Source organism: Rhamphochromis sp. 'chilingali' (assembly GCF_963969265.1).
Source record: "Rhamphochromis sp. 'chilingali' genome assembly, chromosome: 21".
NCBI classification, from domain to species: domain Eukaryota; kingdom Metazoa; phylum Chordata; class Actinopteri; order Cichliformes; family Cichlidae; genus Rhamphochromis; species Rhamphochromis sp. 'chilingali'.
In genome coordinates, this window is record NC_137949.1 from 13,779,511 (window position 1) to 13,805,763 (window position 26,253).

At 42.4% G+C, this 26,253-nt stretch overlaps 2 protein-coding genes across 2 annotated transcripts; both read right to left on the reverse strand.

Moving 5' to 3' along the window:
• Positions 1-208: 208 nt before the first annotated feature.
• On the reverse strand, positions 209-7,048 carry LOC308389825 (alcohol dehydrogenase 1-like). The gene is made up of 9 exons (XM_080871378.1): positions 6,917-7,048; positions 5,854-5,955; positions 5,534-5,675; positions 5,107-5,194; positions 4,767-4,986; positions 1,593-1,853; positions 1,303-1,435; positions 485-623; positions 209-397 (listed from the first exon to the last, which is right to left on the reverse strand). Exons 1-9 carry the CDS (start codon positions 6,932-6,934, stop codon positions 364-366), a joined length of 1,137 nt encoding a protein of 378 aa, XP_080727504.1. The 5' UTR covers positions 6,935-7,048; the 3' UTR covers positions 209-363.
• A 14,487-nt stretch (positions 7,049-21,535) lies between these two features.
• Positions 21,536-24,999, reverse strand: LOC308389824 (alcohol dehydrogenase 1-like). The gene is made up of 9 exons (XM_080871377.1): positions 24,906-24,999; positions 23,876-23,977; positions 23,620-23,761; positions 23,086-23,173; positions 22,655-22,868; positions 22,288-22,548; positions 21,993-22,125; positions 21,765-21,903; positions 21,536-21,664 (listed from the first exon to the last, which is right to left on the reverse strand). The coding sequence occupies exons 1-9, from the start codon at positions 24,921-24,923 to the stop codon at positions 21,631-21,633; spliced, it is 1,131 nt and encodes a 376-aa protein (XP_080727503.1). The 5' UTR covers positions 24,924-24,999; the 3' UTR covers positions 21,536-21,630.
• Positions 25,000-26,253: the final 1,254 nt, after the last annotated feature.

Here is a 26,253-nt window from a genome sequence, read left to right on the forward strand (position 1 = left end):
CACAAATTCTACAAGAAACCAGCAGGACTGCTAGGGGACAAATCATGGTATCAGTCCTAGCAGAATAATTACAACACAGCCTGTCAAGTAAAGCAAACATTTATATTATTAGGCTGCGCTGTGTAAATCTTAGCTAGACACACTTCATACAGACTTTAATGACATAAAAACCAATAAAACAAGAAAAACCAGGAGTCTCACAAACCAATCTGTTTCATGCCATTTTATTTATCCATAAATGCTTTTTAAATTTTTGCTCATATGAATTCATATGAATGTCCACAGAGGAATTCACTGAACTATTTAAACTGATTGTAGTGATACACTACTGGATTTAATGTTGCTGGAAGCAGCACAGTGGTCTTATGGTGGGGAAACACTCATGACCGCCCGGATGCTGTGGAAAGAAAGAGAAAAAAAAACTGAGTTTCACTTTAGCAAATAATAACTTGTGTTTTTCTTCAGCTGTGAAAGGCAAATCTACCATTTGCAGTTCTTCATGAGTTCAATGGCATCATTGGCTTGATCCAAAGTCATGTTCTGACTAATAAACTCGTCCACTTTCAACTTCTTGTCCAGGTAGTCTTTAACCATCTTGGAGACGCCGTCCTTACTCTTAAATCCTGAATCACAAGATTAAAATAAGAGCCACATTTTAGAACATGTAAACTTAAAGCTCCTTTACTTGCGATTCACCACTCCGTGATAATAGTTATTTGTGGGGATGTAACAGTCTAAGGTCTAGGGGTAGGTGTGGGGAACAGTAGAAACAGGACCAGGAAAGAATGAGAAGGAAGCCAAACAAAGCAGTGTGGTGAATATTAAGTTCTTATTATGAACAATCCCAAGTCAAAGAGATTGTTCTTATTAATAAAGCGGCGTTGCAAAAAAGACAAAGGTCACAACTCAGTCTTATGTGTCTTAAGAAGGTGGAAGAACAAACAAGCACCAAAGAATAATGCACTTCTAAACCCCACAGGCCCACCCTAATCACTTGTAGCAGCACACACCTTACTGCTGCTGGAGCCCACACTACTCACTGAAAGCAGTAAACCTCCCCACTGCTCCCACAACTACACTATAGCACCTCTCCATTCCCTAACAATCAGTGCAACGACAAAGAGAAAACCCACCCCACTCTAACCCTATATAAGGTCTGAGAGTTAACTGCTAACTGGGTCCAGGTGCTGAATGAGGGAATGAGCAGCAGCTGTATCCTGGAGTGAGGGCAGAGAGAGAAAGAGCAACACCACACCCACACACTCCCACAGCCTCACAGGATGTAAAATAGACTGATCTCACCTCCAAACATGGAGCCCTTCCACGTACGTCCAGAGATGAGGTGAGCCGGTCGAATAACTATGTCATGCAAGTCTGTCCATCCAACAATCACACTGACACCCCAACCTTGGGCTGAAGACTCCAGGGCACTGCGCTAGATGGAAAAGGGCACAGAGTCAGTAGATCAAAGGGCTTCTTCAATGATTAAAATCAATTATTACATTTTAAATGCTAAGGGAAAAAAAAGTATGCTTGGTTAACTTTATTTCATGTTCCATGTTCTTAAACCACATTAGATTAAATCTCCCTACCATGACTTGCACATTCCCAACACATTCCAATGAGTAGTCCACGCCTCCATTGGTCATCTTAGTGAGCACTTCATGGATAGGTTTATCGTGATCTTTGGGATTCACAAAGTCGGTGGCTCCAAACACTTTGGCCTTCTCAAACTTGTCTGGATTGACGTCAATAGCGATAATCCTTTTGGCTCCTGCAGCCTTGCAGCCCATGACTGCAGCCAAACCCACAGCTCCCAGACCAAACACGGCACAGGTGGAGCCCGGCTCAACCTACAAGATGAGAGACTTAGACACTTTGTGCTGGGTATAGTAAAGTTCTAATATATAGAAACATAATGAATGGACATATTCTGTATCTTCTAATGAGTGGTAACTCTTGCCAAAGCATTTCAATCTTGATGAGAATTTCTATTGAAAAGATTTTAGTTTTAAGTCAAAAATGGCTCAATTTATTGTTGTGATTTGGGGCTATATAAATAAAATTGAATTGAAATGAAAAGGACTCAGTACCACCAAGCACACAAATTATTTCAACTTTTTCCTCTGACACTGTTCTCGTTTTCTCCACCCTTCTTCTCCTCTCTTGTCTGCTGCTTTGGATGAATGAAAGCATTTATTGTCATTGTATATACAATCAAATTACAGTGTCTCTAACCATACATTTGAATATTTATTCCAAGCATTTAAACTCCTGTTGTTAGATTGAAATTGTTAAATGTTTCCATTGTTTTACTTAAATTTGTAAACCGTGCCTTAACCCTCCTGCCATCCTTTAAAAAACTCACACCCATCACCCTAGGGACCATTCTCAGCCACGCCATAAAAAGACCATATATCCATATTTTATTCCACTTTAAATTAGCCAACCTTGTAAAACTACTTCTCCCTGAAATATTCATGTAAAGTTTTAATTATATTTTCATTGTTTTAACCCTTCAAATCCCAGTGTTATTACATGAGCGCCCTGTGTTATAAGCCCCAAAAACCAAAAAACGAAACTAAATATTTCCACAAAAAACCAGTTGAAGTAATATGTGATTGTCATTATAAGTAGGCCTTTAGATGGACCAAAGATTGACACCAACATACATTTTGACCTGCCATTATTTTTTTTGCATTTTTTTTGCAATTTAAAAATTAAAACTTCAAGGCCCTGAGTCTTCATTGACATCCAAGAAAAGAAGAAAAAATAAAATCATATGATGATAATTTGGGGTTGAAAAATAGCGTTTATAATGGAAGTCAATGGGCAGAAAATGGTCCCCAGGGTGATGGGTGTGGGGATTTCTGCTGCTCAGCCATTTTAGGCTGATTTAAGGAATTCACACTGGAATATTAACATTGACAGGTAAAAACTATCCTGTGGCAAGTTTGGTTATATTCCACTGAACACAGTGGAAATGGCAGCCATTTAACACATAGCAGTGGCACAAAAAGGTCCCAAGAAGGCAGGAAGGTTAAACTGCACGGTTAGATATTCTTCTGTTCCTCCCCTACACATCTATGATGCTGGGGGAGGTAATTAGCTGTAGCCGTTTAACTGCAGGCACATTCTATGTGAGATTCTGGTTTCCTTATCTTCTGAGGAATGTCCACCCCCGGCCATTTAGGAGCTCACCTATGCTTGCATATGGTGAACCATTAAAGTTAAGCCGTATACGGGTGTGGGGAGATGACCTTTGGATAACTAGGAAATGTGGTTAAACCGTTGCAAGCATATATTGTGTGGCAGGAAGTCATGTACACACACACAGTGTTCTAACCTTTTGTGACCATATGGGTGGTGCTTGTATTCACTGAATAAAAAGCTGCAAGGGAAGGCTGTTTCTTTGAAGTTGGCTAGGAAACAGGTGAGCAGCGTTCAGCTCCAAGAGCCTGGTTCCAACCAGCCTCCGTTGCTAACAAGTAAAAAAAACGGTTCCATCGTCGTCTTGCTTTCTTCCGGGGTGATGAGTCTCTGAACTAGCTGGTCTGCTGAAGCTTTACAATCTCTATTCTCTATACCTTTACAATCTCTATTCTCTATACCTTTACAATCTCTATTCTTCACAACCTCACCTTTCCACCTGTCTCTCTCTCTCATCCACACACATGTATTCTGTCTTGGTTCTGTTGATATTTATTCATCTTCTTCCCAGAAAGTGCCTCCACCACTACAAGCTCACTCTCACCTGTTTCCTACTCTCACTACAGATCACAATGTCATGTCCAGACACCATAGCGGAGACATGAGGTTGAGATACGAGGCGTGGTGCTTTGTATTATAGATTAAAAAAAATCTCGTGGCCTTGTTTGTCTGAAGGACATTGTTCCAGATAACTTCCTTGTTCTTTTTAGAGAGAAAAGTCTTTCTACTGCCAAATTCTCGAAACAAGCTCCACTTATTGAGTCTTTTTTTTTTGTTTTTTTTTTTAATTGTGCTGTCATAAAGTTTAGCATTTATAGTTGAGGCCAAAATTATTAGCCCCTCCAGGAATTAAGGCACATTTATCTAAACTTCTTCCCAATGTTTGCAGCATTGATAAAACTTGATATAATTAAAAATTCACCAGTGCTATTTGGTAGCTTCTGGTACATTTTGTAATATAAAATATATTTTTAGGCTTACTTTTTACCATATAGTGTAAAAAATAAGGGGTGGTCAAAATATTAGCCTCATGTGAATGTTTGCTTTCAAAACACACCTACAGTAATTAACCAATCAGCTTTGAAATCACACCTGTGCAACCAATTGGCTTCCTAACGACATTCAATCAGCATCAGCTTGTCTTGCAACAAGACAATGACCCCAAACATACATTGAAATTAGTCCAACAGTTCCTCAAGGATACTAAAACCAAGATCCTGGAGTGGCCCGCACAGACCTCAATCCTATTAAGAATCTGTGGCAAGTGCTCAAAGTGACATTCACTCCAGTCAAGATTTTGGCATTTTGCTAATGTACACCTGAATCCTCCAGATCAGCAAACACTCAAAACTTCTGCTTCTGCTCTTCCCAGATTGGTTTAAAGTGCCCTGATATGTCACAGGGCCTCTACAGACACACTTAAAAGATTTAAGCAGCAACAACTGCAGGGTTCACTTCCAAAATCTGGAAAAAATTATGTATGAACGTCTTAATACTTCTCTGAAAGAGAGAACAAGCGCATTTCCAATTCCCAAATCCAAGCCCAAATTACAAACCTTAGCGGTATTAACAGCTGCCCCATATCCAGTGCAGATCCCACATCCAAGAAGACAGACTTTGTCCAGAGGAGCAGCAGGATCAATCTTAGCCACAGCCATCTGATTGATCACAGTGTACTCAGAGAAGGTGCTGGTCCCCATAAACTGCAGCACCCTCTTCCCTTTACAGGTAAACCTGGATTCCACTCCAGCCATGATGGCCTGATTAATCCTGGTCCTGAACAAGAGAATTTATGCTAAAATTAAAAACAACATTTTTTAAAGGCACGTGTCTAATGCTCTAACAGCCCATGAACAAAACTGAAGATAAAATGGATCACAGGAGATGAGTGCTCACCATGCTACCTCACACTGGTTGGTCCTGGGATTCTTACATAAGTGGCATTCTTTACACTGAGAGAGGAAAAGAGGAATCACCTTGTCTCCTAAAAGAAAACAACAGTGAAACCAAACAGAATATTTCCCATGCTTCTTTTTAGAGGCTTTGCTGATGCTGTTATTGTTGAGCTGCGTGACCTCAGTCGATGGAGAATATCTACTTAATTTACTGCTAAGTATTATGATTGAGTGGCCTGGACCACAAGATCCAACAGCTTTAAACATTTAGTTGTACAAAGCTGCCAAAAGAGAAACTGCAAACATTTAGATTGTAAAAAAAGACTTAACTGGTTACTGTATTTTTTTCCCATCCCATTAAGCAGACATGTACTGTCTTGGCTGTAAACACATGAAACTGACAGGACTCTTAGGAATTCAAAACTGACCTGGCTGAAATTCCGTAACTCCAGGCCCCACGCTCTCAACGATGCCGGCTCCCTCGTGGCCGAGGACAGTTGGGAAGCCATCTTTATGCATACTCTCGAAAAGATGGTACAGGTCTGTGTGGCACACCGATGTTGCCACAATCTGCACAAAAGCTAATCATTAAAGACTGTAAACACTGACATGCTATCCAACCTTTCATTAAACGGACCTTCCAAACTGCATCGAGCAAGTTGTTTTTAACACAAGGACAAAAAAAGTTATAAAATTGTAATAAAACAAATACAGATATGTGTGTGTCTTGAAGGTGGACATCTCTTACCTTGATGCGAACCTCATTGGCTTGAGGTGGGGCGACCTCAATCTCCTCAATCACTACGGGCTTGTTGGGCTCCCAGGCCACTGCTGCCTTGCACTTGATGACCTAAAAGGCAGTGACAAAAAATTAAGTGTGACATATGCTACAATGCTACAAACACTTCCTGAAATTCTTTAATTTAATATTGTCATCTGAAGTGTGACAACCTATAATCTGAAGTGCATTCACATGAATCTGCCACAAGATAAGTCTTTTCGAGTGCTATGAAGTCAAGAGAACGACCACACACACACACACACACACACACACACACACACACACACACACACACACACACACACACACACACACACACACACACACACACACACACACACACACACAACACTTGTGTGTGTGCTACAGCTACACAGCTATATTAGAAAGTACTGTAACATAATGGAACGTTTATATTATGTTTCCATCCTTAGTTATAAATGCCGTTGCACTCAGAGAGGGATATTTAAGTGTCAAATTAGCTGTTAAGCCTGAAAGGCTTTCATTCCTCGCCTATGTATGCTTCAGTAGAAAAGATAAAAGTACATCAGTGGAGCAATGATCAGCAGTTCAAAGTCCATACAAGAGTTACCCGGCAAACATAAGATTTATTACTGCTGTATTCTTTTAATCTTATTTGGTTTTCTTCAGTTGATACATTTCTTTTTAAACTACAGCAATAAGTATGGTTTGTGTGGGCTTAGTAAACATTGGCTTTCCTTTACTGCTTTAATTTTAACCAACCAACAGAAAGCGGCCGAATATGTTTAAGCTGTGTGCTGAGCCAGGGACATGTGCTATGTAACTGGGGCAAACGGGAAACACAGACACACAGGAAAAGAGGAATTTAAGCCTGAGCAACTGGTAATCCTGGTAGAAAAGAAAATCAGCTTGAAATATTTCTTGTGTTTTCACATATTTAAAGCAAGGTTACAACTAAAAAAATGGGAAAAATACAGGGAGAAATGCATGAAGACAACACATGTTGAATGCACATAATGCCAAATAACTCATGTTAAATTAAACTTACCTTTCCAGCTGTAGCCATGGTTGTTGCCAAGAATAACGTCCACGAGTTGATGTGAAGACGAGGAGCGAGGGAGGACTGCAGCTGAAGGACAAGAGAGCGGGAAGGGGAAAAAAAAGCTCTGCACTCAAGGTTTAGATAATACCGGTCATAGAGACATTCAGGTGGTCAAGGACTTTAACCTTGCATCAATATTGCCTACATTTTCCACTTAAGTGCGTACACACATATATATACATATACATATATACATATACATATATATATATATATATATATATATATACATACATACATACATACATATACACTGGATATATATATATATATATATATATATATATATATATATATATATATATATATATATATATACATACATACATACATACATACATACATACATATACACTGGATATATATATATATATATATATATATATATATATATATATATATACATACATATACATATATATATATATATATATATACATATTGCTGTATAGCCTGGTAGTGTGGATCAGTGAATCGATGTCTCGTTCACTCTTGGCATACAGCTTGATGTCATCCATGTGCAGGAGGTGGCTGACAACTGCTCCGTTCCGTAGTCGGTATCCATAGCCAGTCTTGTTAATGATCTCACTGAGGGGGTTCAGGCCTATGCAGAACAGCAGTGGGGACAGAGCATCTCCTTGGTAGATCCCGCACTTGATGGTGACTTGTGCTATGGGCTTGGAGTTGGCCTATAATGTTGTACGCCACATCCCCATTGAGTTCCCGATGAAGGCTCTTAGGGTCCCATTGATCTTGTACAATTCTAGGCATTCCAGTATCCAGCTGTGGGGCATTGAGTCATAGGCCTTCTTGTAATCAATCCAGGCCGTGCACAGGTTGCTCAGTCTGGTCTTGCAGTCTCTGGTATTCTTGCCAATTCCTTTCTGTGTCCCGCTCATGTATTGACCCATGTGCCTGTTCATCTTAGCCGATATGATGCCTGACAGGAGCTTCCATGTAGTACTGAGGCAGGTTATTGGTCGGTAGTTGGAGGGGACCGGTCCCTTCTTGGGGTCCTTGGGGATCAGGACCGTCTGACCTTCGGTTAGCCATTCCGGGTGTCTCTCGTTAACTAGCAGCTGGTTCATTTGTGCTGCCAGACGCTCGTGGAGTGCAGTCAGCTTCTTTAGCCAGTAGGCGTGAACCATGTCGGGCCCTGGTGCTGTCCAACTCTTCATACTGGAGACCCTTTCTTGGATATCTGCCACTGTGATGGTTACTGGACCCTGTTTAGGGAGGTCGCTGTGGTCTGCCCTCAGATCCACTAGCCACTGAGCATTGCCGTTATGGGTTGCGTCCTTCTCCCATATGCTCTTCCAGTATTGCTCCGTCTCCAGCCTTGGTGGTGCTGTTCTCTTATTATTATTGTTCCCTTGCCACTGAGAGTACACCTTTGCTGGTTCTGTGGAGAACAGCTGGTTTATTCTCCTGCCTTCTATCTCTCTGGTGTACCTCCTCAAGCGGCTGGCCAAAACCCGAGGCAGACGGTTGACCCAGTTACCATTTGTTAAGGAAGCACAGAGCGCAGCCCGAATGACCGATGAAACCGCTGGCACATCCCGTGTGGACCTTAACCCCCAGGACCTCATCAACAATTGTTGTTGGACCAAAGCGCCGACACGAACTGAGGGAGTCAACTCTTTACCGCTTTCCGCAGGCCCGGCCAAACGAACTTGGCGCTGACCAGCTTGACCGAAGCCTGTACGCCCGGGTTAGAGATGGCATGAATGGAGTCGAAAACACGACGGCGCCACGAAAGGGGAACGACCGGGCGCGGGCGACAAGTCGCACAGCAAACTCGGACCGCCGTTTGCGGACCTTCGCCATGTCCAAGGGTCAGAGGCTTATGGTCAACATACACGGTAAAACTGCAACCCTCGAGGAAAAATCGAAAATGTCGCGTAGAGAAATGCACAGCCAATAACTCTGTCGAAAACACTGTATTTATGCTCAGCGTCTCGGAGTGTGCGACTGAAAAAGGCGAAGGGCTGCCAGGGCACCCACCGCTACATCTGACGCGTCGGTGGTCAATGCGATCTCCGCTGACGGGAACGGGTGGGCCAGCAGAGCAGCGTTGGCCAGCGCCGACTTCCGCGGAAAACGCGGACGCGATCTGGGGACCAGTCAACAGGGTCTTTAGCCGTTTTACCTTTTTTTTTGCCTGTCCCGTTTGGCTCTTTTGCCATCAGAATTGTTGTCTAAAGGCAAAGAAAGATGCCCAACGGATTTACTTTACCAAATTGACCATCCCAGCCTTGCCATAATGGTCCATTTGATTCACCTTTTATTGTTTATTTTATTTTCACTTACTGAATATGGGACAGACTTGACTGGGGGAAAGAAGGGGAGAAAGAAAGAGGGAAAGAGAAACAGCTGAGAAGAGGGACGGGGGAGAAGGGCAAAAACCAAAAACCAACAGAATGAGCAGAAAAAGAAAAAAAAGAAGAAAAAAAGAAAAAAAATGCATATATCGATCACCTGGGTCACCTGCTGAGAAAGAAAAAAGAAAACAAGCAGAAGAGAACAAGAGTAATAGAATAAACAACATCACAATGATATATGGGAATATGACAGTAAATACTAAATATTAAACATTATTGTGCAGCACATAAGATCAACAGAACACAACCTGACATATAGACACAGACATACAGGCACACACATATACAAACATCCATTCCCACCCTCATGCTCTCATATACACTTACTCCACACTCAAGCAACGTGGAGACAGACATAAAGAGACGCTGTACACACGATCACACTCCCCAAGCGTACTCTAAGCCCCGGGTCTAGGTACCCTTGCCCCTGGAGGGGGGGAACTGCACCCAGACCCAGGTGGTGTTACCCTTTTCCCTGCGGTGGGGGGAGGCAGACCGCCCCGACTCCGCAGCAGCAGGGAGGCCCCACACTCCAGACCGCAGTCAGACGGCCAACTCCTCCTCCTAGCCCCCCCGCTCCAGCAGGTCGCAGAGAATGGGGGTGAGAGAAGACTCCAAACCTCCCTCCACCCGCTCATTGTAGTGTTGATGCATGTGTGTTCTAAGGTGCATTCAAAACCCAGGAGGGCATGGAGCTACCTGCCAGAGAGCAGCAGGTAAGCGCATGGTCCCTCCTGCTGGCCCTCAATGTCTACGTGTATTTAACATTGAGAGGTGGGCAACGACGCCAGGGGTGGGGTGTACACCCTGATGGTACTTTGGATTCCGTGTATCGTGCCCACCCCCAAGATCCTATATGTATGTGTAATGAGAGTGTGAGTAATGTGAATGTCTAAGTTGTGGGATAAAATTGAGGCAGAGGCAGCCAGACATACCCCTACTCCAAGGTCCTGCATGTGTGGGTGGTTGTGGTGGAGCGGGAAGAGGGAGGCAGCTGGAGATGGGGAGGGAAGGAAGGGAGGGGCAAGTGACCCCGCTGACCCCAGTAGGCACCCCCATACTCCGCGACCCACCAGGGAAAGGGGGCCCAGGTCCATCCAGACCGGGGCCCAGCGCAGCAGCGCCTCCCGGCCCCACAGAGCCCAGGACAGTCCACCCAACCCCACCACAGAGAAAACTGCACCCACCCCACCATCCACTCTTCTTCCAGACTACACAAGACAATAAACACCCAGGCTGAGATCTTCCTCCACCTCTCCTGTATCTCCCCCTCCTGTAGAGAGAGCCCCTGAGGAGAGGAAAGCTCCTGCAAGATGTGACAATCTTCCCCACCAGTTGAAGAGCCCCCCAGGTGGCTCGATGCACCGGCGGCACCCTGCTCCAGGGCTGGGCCCCCATGCACCCACCCGCCCACAACCCCGGCAACACACCAACCAGGACCCAAGCCCCCGAGGCCCTGCCTGGGCCCCAGCCCAGAGACGGAGCGCCCCCAGAACCTCACGCCCATCCCGGACCCACCCAGGGGCAGCCAGGCTACCAGGTCAGTAACCCACGTCCGTCAGCACAGACCCTCCCCTAGTCCCGCTGCACGCAGCCGCGAGGAAACAGTCACCTGAGAGCCAACAGAGCCCCTAACCGGACATGACCGCTACCCCGGGTTGAGCCCCCCAAGGAAGATGCCTCCGGGGAACCCCCCGACGCCCTAAGCCTGTCCCTACCCCCACACCAATCACAACAGTGAAGGCGGGACCAAACTATGACCCCCCACCCCCACTAGGTGATGGAGCTGATCAAAGGAGCCCAGAGCAATTGATCTGATGTGGTGGCAGAGGCTGTATCAAGACTAATGTAATCTAATAGATAATTTCTATATTGGTTAGAATTAAGATTATTTTTATTTTTCCAGTTCATGAGGACTGTTTTCTTGGCTATGCATAGGGCAGTGAAAACCATATGGGCGATATTCTTTTCTGAAGTGACATTATCTAAGCTGCCCAACAAACACACTAAGGGGGAAGTTGGAATGTTACATTTCAGACACTTCGATAAGTCTTCACATATCTCGCGCCAAAACTTCTGAACTGGTGGACAGGACCAAAGAGCGTGGATATAATTGTCCGGTGAATTGGTTTGGCAGTGTGAGCAGTTGTTGGTAGACGTAAAGCCCATCTTGAACATCCGATGACCTGTATAGTGCACTCTATGTAATATTTTGTATTGAATTAATTGAAGACTGGGATTTCTAATTAGATGAAAGGTTTTTAAGCAAATCTGAGACCAGAAGTTTAGGTCTAAGTTAACTGATAAATCCGCTTCCCATTTTGCAATAGGAAGTGATATTGATTCATCTGTTTTAGAAAGCATTCTGTATATTTTGGATAGTAATTTGGGGGTTTTAAGAGTAAGAAATTGAACCACACTTGGTGGTGTTTGTAGTTCAACTTGACCCGGTTTAAATTTCTTTTTTACTATGGATTTAATTTGTTGATATTCTAAAAATCTTTTCTTGTTGATCCCATATTGTGTAACTAGTCTGTCAAATGAAATAAATTCTGTTCCTTCTAGTATATGTTCTAAATATTTGATTCCTTTATCACTCCAATCTGAAAAGTTTATCATATTATTGTTTTGTAATATGTCAGGGTTGTTCCAGATAGGTGTACGTTTGCATGGGATTAATGAAGACGCTGTCAATTTTAGAAACTCCCACCATGCTGTCAGAGAAGCGCTGATGTTGATGCTTTTAAAGCATTCATGTCGTTGGATGTTTGAGCTGATAAATGGTAGGTCTGAGATCTCTAGATTATTGCAAAGTGCTTGTTCTACATCTAGCCAAGGTTCATCTAAGAGGGTATGTTTTAGCCATCCTGAGATAAACTGAAGCCTGTTGGCTAAGAAGTAGTGCTGAAAGTTAGGCAGTTCTAGTCCTCCTTTATCCTTGGTCTTTTGTAGTGTTTTTAAGCTTATTCGTGGGGGTTTATTTTTCCAAAGGAATTTGGACATACATGAATCTAGAGATCTGAACCAATCTTGTGGCGGTTTAGTTGGGATCATTGAGAATAAATAATTTATTTTTGGTAAGACCATCATTTTTATAGCGGCAACCCTTCCCATGAGTGATATGGGTAGACATTTCCATCTAGCCAGATCATCTTCTACCTTCTTTAAAAGTGGGATATGGTTTAATTTAGTTAGATCTGCAAGCTTGGGAGAAACATTAATACCTAAATATTTTATATTTCCCGATTGCAGTGGTGTAGAAGAGGAGTTATGGAGGGAGCAATTAATCGGTAGAACTGTAGATTTTGACCAGTTAATTGAGTAATCTGATATTCTTGCAAAAGAGTTTATCAATTCAATCACCCCAGAGATATTGGTTTGTGAATTTTGGAGAAAGAGTAACACATCATCCGCATAAAGGCTGATTTTATGTTCCACGTTCTTGCATTTTATGCCCTTAATTACTGAATTCTGTCTAATTGCTGCTGCTAGTGGTTCAATAAAAATTGCAAACAGTGAAGGGGAGAGTGGGCATCCCTGCCTGGTGCCCCTCAAGAGACAGAAGCTGGAGGATGTCTGGTCATTTGTTCTAACACAAGCTGTTGGGGAATTATATAATATTTTTAACCAGTTTATGAAAGAGGATCCAAAACCAAATTTGTGTAAAGTTGCAAATAGAAATTTCCAGTTAACTCTGTCGAATGCTTTTTCTGCGTCTAAAGAGAATATTGTAGTTTCTAGGTTTTTACTGTATGAGTAGTCTATCAAATTAAGTAATCTACGTGTATTTGTTGATGAGTGCCTACCTTTTATGAAACCAGTTTGGTCAGGATGAATTAAGAGGGGGGTTATTTTCTCCAGTCTCTTTGAGAGAGCTTTGCAGATTATTTTAAGGTCTACATTTATAAGGGATATTGGACGATAGCTTGAGGGATATACAGGGTCTTTGCCTGGTTTTAGCAGGAGATTAATGTTTGCAGAATTCATATTTGATGGAAGTCTGCCCTTTTCTTTAATTTCCAACAACGTTCTGTAGAAAACTGGTGCTAGAATCGACCAGAATTCTTTGTAGAATTCTGCAGGAAAGCCGTCTGGTCCTGGAGCCTTATTATTGTGCATACTTATCAGGGCTTCCTGGAGTTCACCTGGTGTCAGTGGTGAATCCAGTACCATTGCTTGAGTGTCCAATAATTTTGGAAGAGTTATGTTGTCCAAAAACTGATCAATTTCTTTTTTAGATGGGTTTATTTGTGGTGAATACAACGTTTTATAGAAATCCCTGAAAATGTTGTTTATTTGTATCGGATCATATATTGTGTTCCCAGACGAATCTTGAACAGCACATATAGTTGTTTTTTCTTTATTTATTTTTAGCTGGTTTGCTAGAAATTGACCGGATTTATTACCATGTTCATAATTTTGTAGGCGTAGTCTTTGTACTAAGAATTTTGTTTTTTTTATCAATTATCTCATTTAATTCTAGTTTTGTTTTGCGTATTTTGTTCAATGTTTCCTGATCTTGGTGGGACGCGTAGGCTTCTTCTAGGGATTTGATGTTTTTTTCTAATTCCTGAATATTTTTGTTTTCTTTTTTCTTTTTATGTGATGAGAAAGAAATTATTTTACCTCTCATCACAGCTTTCCCTGCTTCCCATAGAACAGAAGCTGATGTTTCGGGAGTGTCATTATAGTCCAAATATGAAGTCCACTCTTTTTTAAAATATTTAATAAAGTCTTCATCTTTAAGTAGTGATATATTAAATCTCCAGTTTTTTCTTGGCGTAGTATTATTCTTGTGCATTAGTGTTAAAGATACAGGACCATGATCGCTGACAGCTATAGGATGAATCTCAGTGTCTGAAATGTCGTTCAGCAGTGAGCTGCTGACCAAAAAATAATCCAGACGAGAGTAGGAGTGATGGACATGTGAGAAAAAAGTATATTCCTTACTGGTGGGGTGAAGGGAGCGCCATGCATCGCAAAGACCAAAGTCGCTCATATACTGTTTGATTATATTTGTGGACTGCCAATTACGCTGAGTTCCCGCTGTATTGAGCCTATCCATGTCTTCATTTAGTCCAAGGTTGAGGTCGCCTCCAAGAACAAGTGTGCCATCTAAGTGTTCAGAGAGTGCACTGAAAAAACCGTGAAAGAATGAGGGATCATCAACATTTGGACCATATACACTTGCAATACATAGCTTTTTATCAAGTATAGATAGTTTAATGATTAAGAATCTGCCCTCTGGATCTATAACTGTATCGAGTACTGTGAAATTAATATTTTTATGTATTAAAATTGCTACTCCCCTTTGTCTAGAATTATAACAAGCTGAGAACACATTAGGAAACTCAGCCGTTTTACCTTTTAAAGCAGCGTAGAGCAGTTATAACAGGTGAGCGGCCCGGGGAAGGAAACGATTATGAAAATTCATAATCCCCAGGAACTCCTGCAATGCCTTAACCGAGACGGGACGCGGAAAAGCTGCGAAGGCCTGGACCTTGTCCGGCAACGGGACCACACCGTCAGCGCAGATGCGGTTCCCCAGGTAATCTAGGACTGGAAAACCAAACTGGCACTTGGGCAGTTGATGATCAGGCCGAGCTCCGCCAAACGCTGGAAAACCTAACGCAGATGAGATTCGTGCTGGCCCGCCGAGCTGCTGGCCACCAATATGTCATCCAGGTAGACCAAAACGAAAAGCAGCCCGCGCAAAACAGAGTCCATCAGGTGCTGAAAGATCTGGGCGACAACTTTCAACCTAAACGGCATGCGCAGAAACTCGGACAAGCCAAAAGGGGTGATGACAGCGGTTTTAGGAACATCCCCAGCGTGCACCGACACTTGGTGATTTGGGAAAAATCGAGGTCCCTGCAAGATGGGCGGAAAAATCCTGGATGTGGGGAATCGGGTAACGGTCGTTCTCCGTAACGTTATTTAAAGGCCGAAAATCCCTGCATGGTCGCCACCGCCCGTCCGACTTGGGCACCATGTGAAGTGGAGAGGCCCAGGCACTGTTCAGCCCTGCACAATGCCCAGGGGCTCCATGGCCGCGAACTCCTCCCGGGCGACGGACAGTTTCGCGGGTTCGAGACGACGCGAAACACCGGGGTACCGACCGTGGGGATATAATGCTCAACCACATGTTTCGCGGCTGCGCTGGAGAAAATTAGGAGTTGACAGCGACGGAAAATCTAACAGCAAACGCCGAAACATGTCTCCGGAGGCTACCAAATTGGCGCGGACGAGGGGGTCGGCGGCCCGTTAAGACGGGCCAGCGAAAAGAACGACAAAGCGTCAATCAAACGACTGTGCGCAACATCGAGTAACAGCCCGTGAGCACAAAGAAAATCGGTGCCGAAGATAGGCACCGAGCTGGCAGTAGCATCAAAGTTCCACTGGAATTCCCGACCGTGGAAACTAACAGTCACTAACCTTTCCCCATAAGTTGAAATAGGAGAACCGTTAGCCGCAGTCCGCCGCGGTCCGCAGCGGTGGGCGGGAAAAGGCTCTTCTGGAAGCCAGAGTCCACCAGAAAACAGCGCCCGGAGCAAGAGTCTTCAATGAAGAGCAGCCTTTCCATATCGTCAGTGACCGCGGCCGCTATGGCGCCGTGGCAGTCCCCTTTCCTTGGGCAGGTGTTGTGCCAAAAAGTGATTGTCTGCCAAAAACTTTTTGGCACAACACCGGAAAAAGAGCAGGGTGGCAAGCGACGAGCTCTGTCTTTTCCTGCGGTGCCGCTGTGTAGCGATTACTGCCGTCAGCGCCAGGCCGTCCGCTCCAGAGAAGGCAGGTGGGGGTATTGCCAAAAAGTTTTTCCTGCCAAAAAATGATTTCCAATGTTTCCCTGTATTTTTTATGTCTAATATCTTTACATATGTTGGTAAATAGACTTCGGTGAACAGCGTTTACAAAGGGGTTATATATAGTATTAAAAAATTATCTGTTTTTCAAGTATCTTTTCATCTCTGTTATTGTACTTACATTATAACCAATCCGGTCCTTTATCCCCACTTAAAATATTTTTACAGAACTATTGTAATATTTGCTGCCATTTCTGCTGTCCTATTGTCCAGCTTACTGTTACAAAAGACATTTTCAATGTTAATGAGATTTTTTTAACTGCATAAATAAAAGTTGTATAAAAGTCACTGCCAAAACCTGATTGCGGCTTCTACCTTGTTACATGAATGTTGTTTGTGGCTCAGTATGACTTTGTGTCATCCATGAGGGATGCATTTCACATATGTTTCACATATTATAGCCCAACAAGTTACTTATAGCAGTTTAAATATCACTTTTTGGAAAATACTGGAAATCAGTTTATGGCAGACAATCACTTTTTGGCACAACACCAGCGGGTTCGCAGCCAGGGCGTGCACTCCGAACGTGCGGGAAGCCAGCAGGATGCGATCCGCTTCTTCAGCCAGGGAGCGGTATTCCTGCGCCGCTAGAAACGGGGAGTTGGCGAGGCCGGTCCTCACAGCGACAGGCAGTTGTCTGAAAAAGAGATGGATGTTTAGGAATCCCCCGTTGTCCGAACCGAGCAAGGACAACATGTTCTCCATGAGCTCAAGAGCCGTGCCTCCGCCCAGGCCGGAGAGGGAGAGAAGCTTCTCGGCGAGCTCGCACCGGAGAGGATGTATCGCCGCAGTAGTAGGTCTCTAAGGGCGACATATTTTCCCGCGCAAAGGCGGTCCCGGGGGAGAGCCATCGCATGGCGGGTGGCTAGCGGGTCGAGCAATGCCACCACATGATTAAATTTCGTGTCGTCAGCGGAGATGCCGTGGAGAGCAAACTGAGCGTCCACGTGGACGAACCATGACGAGGGGTCGTGGAGCCAGAAGTCCCACAACTGGAGCCCCACGCCAAACATAGCCGTAGCAGGAGGCAGAGAGCCAGCGGTCGTTGGTGTGTCCTGGGTGATCTCCATGGTTCGCCGCGTGCTCAAAGTAGGGTCACCAATATGGAGGCATGTGACACACGACACAGGAGCTCTAGTTTTCCACTCTAACTTTATTCACCTCCATACATCAACTAAGCATATCGCACCCAAACACAACAGAACCCCTCCTCCAAGCTTGGGTGTGAGTGGAGCCCTCTAGTGGGTTGCCACAGTCGAACCAAATTTTGACTTTCAAGCTCGTTAGAACTGTACCAACTCTGTTTTTGCCTTATATACTTTATTTGGATGTTTTTAATAAGTCACCACACCCATGTCCCTTTTTTCGCTAGTAAAATATGAAGAAATAAAAGCCTCATTCACGATGTCCTACTGGATCTGGTCACATATTGCTGTAAGCTGCCTATTCTTGTACAATCTATGGCACCAGCATCACATTGCAGGCAAGCTGGTCAAAGTTCAAACTGCAGTGGTATAATCAAGCAGCGTCCCCCAGTTACACACACCAATGTGTAGAATGTATGGACAGCTACAGTACATACTGAAAGTAATAAGAAAATACTAAACCAAGGCGATGTGTCATGGTGCAGGATACTGAAGGAGAATAGAAGACTGGAACAAGATCTCGACAATTAAAGAAACACTGAAGTACAGCAGAAAATGCTAAATTTACTGTGGAGGATGATGACGGGAACAAAAGCTGTGGATATGTCATCCTTTATTTGCTGCAATAAAATCCGGTATCAGTAAATATAAACACCCGATCAGGAGTGCTACAAAGTTATTATTTAGCTGTGCAGCTGAAGGTGTCAAATGAGAGGACGTGCACATAAATCTGTTATCACATGTAGTTTTATGGTTTGATATAATTTCATTTGGTATATCTGCTGTTTCTCTGCAATAACATCTCTTTTTTGCAAAACTTCAGAAGGAAAGTGGCAGCAGGACTGCTTGGGGACAAATCCTGGAGTCCATCCTAGAAGAATAATTACAACACTGCCTGCCAAGTTAAGCAAACACTGGTATTATTAGGTTGGTCTGTGTAAATCTCAGCTAGTATTAAAGTGAAATTAAAATAGCTTGACAGAGCAATTTTGGCAGATAATACTGAGGACTCCAAACACAATAAAAACCAGTATAGGTAGTACAGATCTGCGTGGCACGCTGATGTCGCTACAATCAATAATCACAAAACAATGAATTGATGATGAATTTAACTGATGCTCTGTCTGTTTAGGTCAGTCATTTTTCCCTCCAAAAGCGTTGATACCCGCGCTATGAAAAACATGTACTTATCGAGCACACCCAGATATATTGGAGGGGTTCCTGAAGGCGCTGTGATGACACACCTCTTTCTGTAACTTAACTGCTGCTGTTTTTAACCTGCGTAGGCTGAGAAGTTTTAAGCCCTTCTTGCACTGATCATGTAGTCCTTGCTAAAATAATTTATGTATTATGATGACCGAATGTAATGTGTTTAAATGTTCCAAATGTATAACAGTAATTTAAATACAAAGAGAAATGGTTTAAAATGTGTTAAAATATTTTAAATTATATTGTTTACTTTTTAAATGGAAGAGAGAGATACAAATGTGTGTAATGTATGTGATGTGTGCTGCTTAGACTCACCTAAGCTTGTTTAACGGTGATTTATTAATTCCACCATAATCGCAGCTATTCTTGGAAAAGCGAAAGCATGACCTGGGATACCACAGTGAATTTATTAGCTTGCAGTTATCTCAGTAACACTTTGTCACTGCCAATTTCAACAATTGTGCAAAACTGTGTGGATAGACAATCAGTGAGGTCAGCCGTGGACAGTCAATGTTTCTCCAGAGGGAACAGAAGCCAAAAGCAGAAATGATTTTTAATGCAGTAGATTAAAAATAAAAAATAAAAAACTAGGACGCTTCCTATTTGCATCTCTGGCACATCCAACCAGGAGAAGACCATGGGACGGACTCAGGGAATGCTGAAGAGACTATGTTTCTTGGCTGGTTACCTTCATAACCCTGACTCAAGTATGCTGCAGGAAATGAACGGACGCACAAAGAACCCTAACGAACATTTGCAAAGACAGTATGTCTTTGTCCTGCTTTGCTCCCCTAACCTCAACCAGTCGTGGCAGATGGTCGCCCATCCGTGAGCCTGGTTCTGAGGGAGGTTTTCCTTCCCGCTGTTGCCATAGTGCTTGCTCATAGGGGGTAATATGATCTGGTCTTAACCTTGCAATGTAAGGCACCTTGATGCAGCTGTTGTTGTGATTTGGCACTATACAAATAAATTTAAAACTATTAAAACAAGAGCGTACACACCATAAGTAGGTGTGCTCAGTGCAGAGGCCCATGTTTAAGCCCCAACCAAGCCATGTGCTGCATGACTTAAAATTACATCTAAACTAAAGTGGTGATTTTCATGTTGCGCTAATTAATACTCCTCATATTATGTGGTTTACTAACCTAACCAGCTAATTGTTTAGCCAAATGAGAAGGAAAGAGCAAAAGATTGGAACGTTGACTTCCTACTGTCACCTATTATGCCCAGAGCTGTAGGAAGTGACCCAAAGAGCCAGCTGAGGTAGTTCAGGCACCTGACTAGGATGCTTCTTTGGTGACTGTCACTTAGATGTGGTTTTTGGGCATATCCAACAGGAAGGAGACACTAGCGTGATTAAAAAAAAAAGAAAAAAAAAAGTAAACACTATGAAAAACATAAAGCTTAACTTCATGACAAAATTTTGCAGGGTTAATTTTACAAACACTGCAGTGAGTCAATTTACTCTCTCAAAACCCAGTCCCACAAACAGCTCACAATTATGATAGGATCTAAAAAGAGGAAAAACAGAAAAAAGAAGTTTGTATTTCCAGCTTAATTATTGCTTAATTATTCTTGCTCTACTTCTGTACTTGCTGTACTTTTTTTTTTTCCTTCTTCCCCCCATTACCATACTGCTCACAGGTGAAAATCTAATTTATTTCATGTACTACACAAGCTTTTTCTAAGGAGACACCATCTCAGAAATAGCAAGAAAAGCTCTGCTTATTTCTGGAAGCAAGGCAGTCTAAGACTGAGTGCCTGCATCTGCATTCCACATGTTTTCCCCACACATGGAACACTTAAAAAAAAAGAAAAAAAGAATTGCTTAATGGATGCATTTCTTAGACTGGGATTTCAGACAAACATAACTGGGTGAATACACCCACGAGGATGCTTGTCGAGCATAGGGAAAGTTGCACATTAATTGTCTGGGTCACTTTACTATAATTGCTAATGTTTGGAATGTTAGATTGACTGGTTACAGTAAACTGGCAAAATCTTTCCAGTATTATTCACTCTCAAAATTTCATTTGTCTCAAAGCAGTCAGATCAACACTGCATTTTTATAGCTGCCATGCTGAAGATTAAAATGGAGACATAATCTTGAAAGACTAATTAGTTTTCTATAACATGTATCCCAGCAACAACCAAAAAGCAACAAACAATTCTACATGAAAAATGAAAGTGGTTGGAGTCACTTTTCAAAGTAATAAAATAGACAGTACATTTATTTGAATTTTAACCACCTATGCAGTTCATCAACAGGACTTCGTGTGATCACCTACAGAACTGCAGTACACTGTTAAACTGGAATGATTCAATGTGCAATAAATTAATATTTAGGATCAGTAGGGTTACCAATATTTAAATCTGATGGAGGTGCAGAAATGAAAACAAGACCGGCTGAGAGCCTAAATCGTGTCCCAGTCAGAAGAAACCAATTCTGTTGAAGAATGTAGAACAGCTGGCATAAGTAATTGGCTAAAGAAGGAAATGTATGCCTCACAATTTATTTGGTGCTGCCAGTCATAAGAGTGAATTTAATGCATTCAAAGGCAATTACATCACTTCTTCAATCTTTTATCATATGTAGGTTTTTTGGGTTAATTTTATAGAAATCTATTAATATTTGGTTAGCACAGTTGCCTCACAGCAAATAGATCCTGGATTTGAATGAAGTTTACATGTTCTCTTTGTGCCTGTGTGGGCACTCCATCTTCCTCCCACAGTCAAAAGACATGTATGTTGGGTGAACTTGTGATTCTAAATTTACTGTAGGTGTGAATGGTTAAGCAAGTCTGTTGGCTGTAAGCTGGCAACTTTTTCACCCCACCTTTCCAGCAGCTGGCAGCTAATAGGCCCCTTTAAGTACAGTTTAGTAGTGAAATCGTGGATATAGCCGAAGACACAGAACATGCAGCCCAAAAAAATGAGTACACACACACACACACACACACACACACACCCCCCCATCTGGGAGACCATTTATTTTACTCTTCAAACACTGATTAGTGTTCGCTGGTAGTAACTTTAGTGTTATTGAAGGCAGCACAGCAGCATTATTGTGGAGAAAATCTCATGACTGTGCGGATACTGTGGGGAAAAAGGAGAAAAGATTTGAGCAAAGTTTTGGTCTAATCTGTGTTGCTGTTGACTCAATAATGGAGGAGAAAGTATAGTAGAGCAAATCTACCTTTTACCGTTCTTCAACAGTTCAATGGCGTCGTTGACCTGGTCCACAGTCATGTTGTGAGTAATGAACTCATCCAGCATCACCTTCTTGTCCAGATATGCTTTAACCATCCTAGGAATGCCACCCTTACCCTTAAATCCTGATCCCCAAAAGACAAAACGACAAGCTGTAATGAATCTCAACATAAGCTTAATAAAGACACCGTAAGCTCCCTTATATTTATCTCACCTCCAAACACGCACCCAGTCCATGTACGTCCAAGCATGAGATTAATAGGTCGGGTGGCTACGTCATGCAAGTCTGTCCATCCAACAATGACACTAACGCCCCAGCCTGCCACACAAGATTCCAAAGCACTGCGCTACATGGAGAAACAGCGGAGCAGCAGAATTGTATGTAGAAGGATACAAGGATATGTTAATGAAGGACTTCTTAAATAACCACTGCTGGAAAAGAGCAAGGTTTAGTTGACTTTTACTAAACTAGACATTTGATACTACCGAGTAGATTAAATCTTCCTCACCATGCATTCCACATTCCCAATACATTCCAGGGAGTAGTCCACACCTCCACCAGTCATCTCCATCAGCACTTGGCTGATGGGTTTATTGTGATCCTTGGGATTGATGAAGTCAGTAGCTCCAAACACTTTGGCCTTCTCAAACTTGTCTGGGTTGATGTCAATAGCGATAATCCTTTTGGCTCCTGCAGCCTTGCAACCCATGACTGCAGCCAAACCCACAGCTCCCAGACCAAACACGGCACAGGTGGAGCCCGGCTCAACCTGCAGGAAAGGAGACTGATCAAAACTGGACATAAAAATTAAATTAAACACCCCCAGCACAAAATGTCCAATTCCAATGGCTATTCCGTTAGCCCACCATACACACCTTAGCAGTATTAACAGCTGCCCCATATCCAGTGCAGACCCCACACCCAAGGAGGCAGACTTTATCCAGAGGAGCAGCCGGGTCGATTTTAACCACAGCCATCTGGTTCATCACAGTGTACTCAGAGAAGGTCCCAGTCCCCATAAATTGCTGCAGTTTCTGCCCCTTACAGGTAAGCCTGGAATGTTCTGTGCTTTTCTGGGCGTGCCTTTTCCTAAACAAGACATATTTGATGTTTTGGATTTTTTTTTATTTTTTATGCACAACTTTTAAAAGTATTCCTCTTGAAGGAATGAAATCAACAGTTACCTAGTTGATAAAAAGACGAGTAGTCGGAATACTTTCACAACATTTATATCTAGTCTGTAAAAAAGTGCAGTGTGTGTAAAAGCACATGAAAACTGAATAAGATGGCATGAAATGAGTCTCACATTGCTTCTTCACACCGGTTGGTCTTAGGACTCTTACAGAAGCGACATTCTCCACACTGGAGTAGGAAAAGAGGAATTACTTTGTCTCCTGGAAGACAGAAAGCATTGAGCCTCATTTACAGCATGTATACACAAATCCATACGTAACCCGTCAAACATTTCACATCCACAGAGGATGACAAACATTTCACATAGCACCTAACTTGTTTATGCTCCATGAACAAATTTAGGAGTGCTTCTGACCTTGCGTATGAACAAATTATGAAAGTCTGAACATTTTTAAACTCCATCCATTCCAGCATGAATTTGTTTTCAAAACACTGCAAGATAAAATATCCTTAAAATTCTAAAATATAAATTTCTTGTACAGAAAAGAACACTAAATGAAACATTACCTTTTTGTCTTATAGTTGCTTGCATTTTTGTTGCAAATTTGTTACAGACTTTAGACACAGGATTGAGATGAGTCTTATTTCTCTCTTGCACAAAATGCAAATAAGCATATTTTTGGATGTTAAACAATCTCAAACAAACCTGGCTGAAATTCCGTCACTCCCAGCCCAACACTCTCTACAATGCCGGCTGCCTCATGACCGAGGATGGTTGGGAAGAGCGATTTGTCCAGACTCTCATAAAGGAAGTACAGGTCTGAATGGCACAGAGATGTTGCCACAATCTACAGCAAATATGACGGTAAAAGAAGCACTGAATGAGATTATAGGAGTTTAGTTGTAGAAAAGCGTAAAGAACATACATGCATACAAGAGCATCAAAGCCGGCTGCTTCTTACCTTAATGCGGACCTCATTGGCCTGGGGTGGGGCTACCTCTATTTCTTCAATCACCAGAGGCTTGCTGGATTCCCAGGCCACTGCTGCCTTGCACTTGATGACCTTAAATGGCAGAGTTACAATATTAAAATTATCCACCAAGGTCATTTCTGTAAACCAACTTAACAGAGCAGATGGAGAAATTTAAATAAAAATCTTTAAATATGCAATAAAGGAAATTATTAATCAGTGGCTGACCCCCCTTACCATTAGTGCCATTTCAAAAGTATTGTAACAATGACCACTTACACCAGGGGTGTCCAACTCCAGGCGTCAAGGGCCGGTGCCCTGCAGGTTTTAGATCTCACCCTGGGTCAACACATCTGAATCAAATGATGAGTTCATTACCATGCTCCTGGAGAACTTCAAGACATGTTGAGGCAGTAATGTAGCCATTTAAATCAGCTGTGTCGGATCAAGAACACATCTAAAACCTGCAGGACATCGGCCCTTGACGCCTGGAGTTGGACACCCCTGACTTAGAGGGTCTACCCAGCACCACCGAGGTGGTCATTTTCACCCCATAGAAATTAATATCCAACCACATGCTGGCTGCCCTGGCAACACAATTTTAAGACACATTTTGTCATGAGCCTTAGAGGCAGATGTGGATGAGATGATAAACTTTGTTCAGTTTAAATAATTTTACAATATTAGTTTGTGTTTTTGTAGTTGGCTTTGAGGTTAATTTTAAATAGAAGATGATCTGTTTTTGATGCCTGCCTCACAGTTTCAATGCAGACTTTATTTCAGTGCAGCTATGCCACACATGACTCAATGTGACCCTTCCTGGTGGTTCTATTCTTAATAAATTAAGCAGTAAAATCAGTACAATACTACCATCTCAAGAGGAAAATATGATTTCGCTAAAATATGTGCAAAGCAAACCATTAAATCATAGCACATGTAAAGTGTTATGATATTCTTTCCTTTATAAAAAAAAATAAAAATCTGCAAAAGTAATTGAAACACATTTAAATGATTTACTTACCTTACCAGCTGTGGCCATTTCTGCAACCAAATGAGGAAAACTCGACAGAAGAATGGACTTTAAATTCTGCGATGACGCATAAACATTTGTTGGTAGGGACTTCAGAGGTCAGGTTTACCCAGCACGGTTACGCAAGCATTTTATATGAGACTGTTTACAATCTGGGAATTACATGTAGTTCCATTATTATAGTCAAGTTTCTGTCCAAAGGACAAGATGTACATGGTCTTACTGCCTCGGGGAATACTGCTCACCTGTGGTGGTATTGTGAAATCAGCACTTTTTACATGTACTTGCAGAATATGACAAAAATTCCGTAATGCAAAAGTCTTTAGGTAATCCTAAAACTGTTGAACTATATTTTTAATTTCCAACGTGAAGGAAACGGTTTCCAGGGCCTAATCCGTGGATCGACTTCGAGGCGTGGACGTCTATCAGCAGAGAATGTCCCTTAGTCTGTAACACAGTCAAATATATTCTCAAGTAATATTCAAGCATGCCATTCAGCGTGTTAGTACGAGCTCGGGAGAACAAGAAAACAGAGACTGCTTCAGATTGTCTTCCCAAATTGACTCAACTTTATTCACAAGTACAACAGTTTATATAGAGGGTAAAATTCATGAGACAGCAGATTATCAGTTTAAACCAGTACAGACCAAGATAAGGGAGCATCTTCCTGCCCTTGGGTGAAGAAGCATCCTTTGTGTAGTTTATCAGTTCAGCTACAATTGTGATTATCTCAGCGACATATTTTCAAGGCACAAAACGAAGAGTTCTTTCATTAGTGAAATCTGAAACAAACCATTTGGCCTTCAACAGGCGTCTAAAAGATTAAGAAACTAATGTAGCTGAGGGAGTGATCTCTGTGGTATTTCAACCTTGTACCAGCCTGTGATTCTCACACATCAATTCTTGGGTCAAAGAGAAAAATAACTAAAACAAAGGGGCCTTATTGAATGACAGAGTTTTCCTGTATAATGTCACTATAAAACAATATCCAGTAAATGCTACCATGGTACTAAAATACCTAACACAACGTGTCTCAGAATATCCAGACTACATAGCATACTATTTATGAAGAAAACCAAAACACACCACACCCATCCCAAATGCAGTATGCTGTCCTGTTATCACACTTCATTCTTGCAGTGCATGCAAGCCAGCAAGTGTTTCAGGACATTCCCAATGTGTCCTGAGTTAAAGAGGGTCAAAGGGGAATTGACAAGTTTACTCCAACATGTGACAACATGAGTAAACTAGAATATGGACTTAAGCTGAAGTTTCAGTCCCCACCCCCCCTGTAGGATGGCAAACTAAACCCTGGCTGAACACAGAAGCACAGATCTGC

Bases quoted from the DNA above. Each gene is read 5' to 3' on its own strand.
- LOC308389824 (XM_080871377.1), bottom strand. The intron at 23,174-23,619 runs GTTTGTTTGAGA...TCTGTCTTCCAG, and splicing joins AGTGACGGAATTTCAGCCAG to GAGACAAAGTAATTCCTCTT. The intron at 22,869-23,085 runs GTGAGACTCATT...TGTCTTGTTTAG, and splicing joins AACCGGTGTGAAGAAGCAAT to GAAAAGGCACGCCCAGAAAA.
- LOC308389825 (XM_080871378.1), bottom strand. The intron at 624-1,302 runs GTGAGATCAGTC...CTTGTGATTCAG, and splicing joins GAAGGGCTCCATGTTTGGAG to GATTTAAGAGTAAGGACGGC. The intron at 398-484 runs GTAGATTTGCCT...TTCTTTCCACAG, and splicing joins CTCATGAAGAACTGCAAATG to CATCCGGGCGGTCATGAGTG.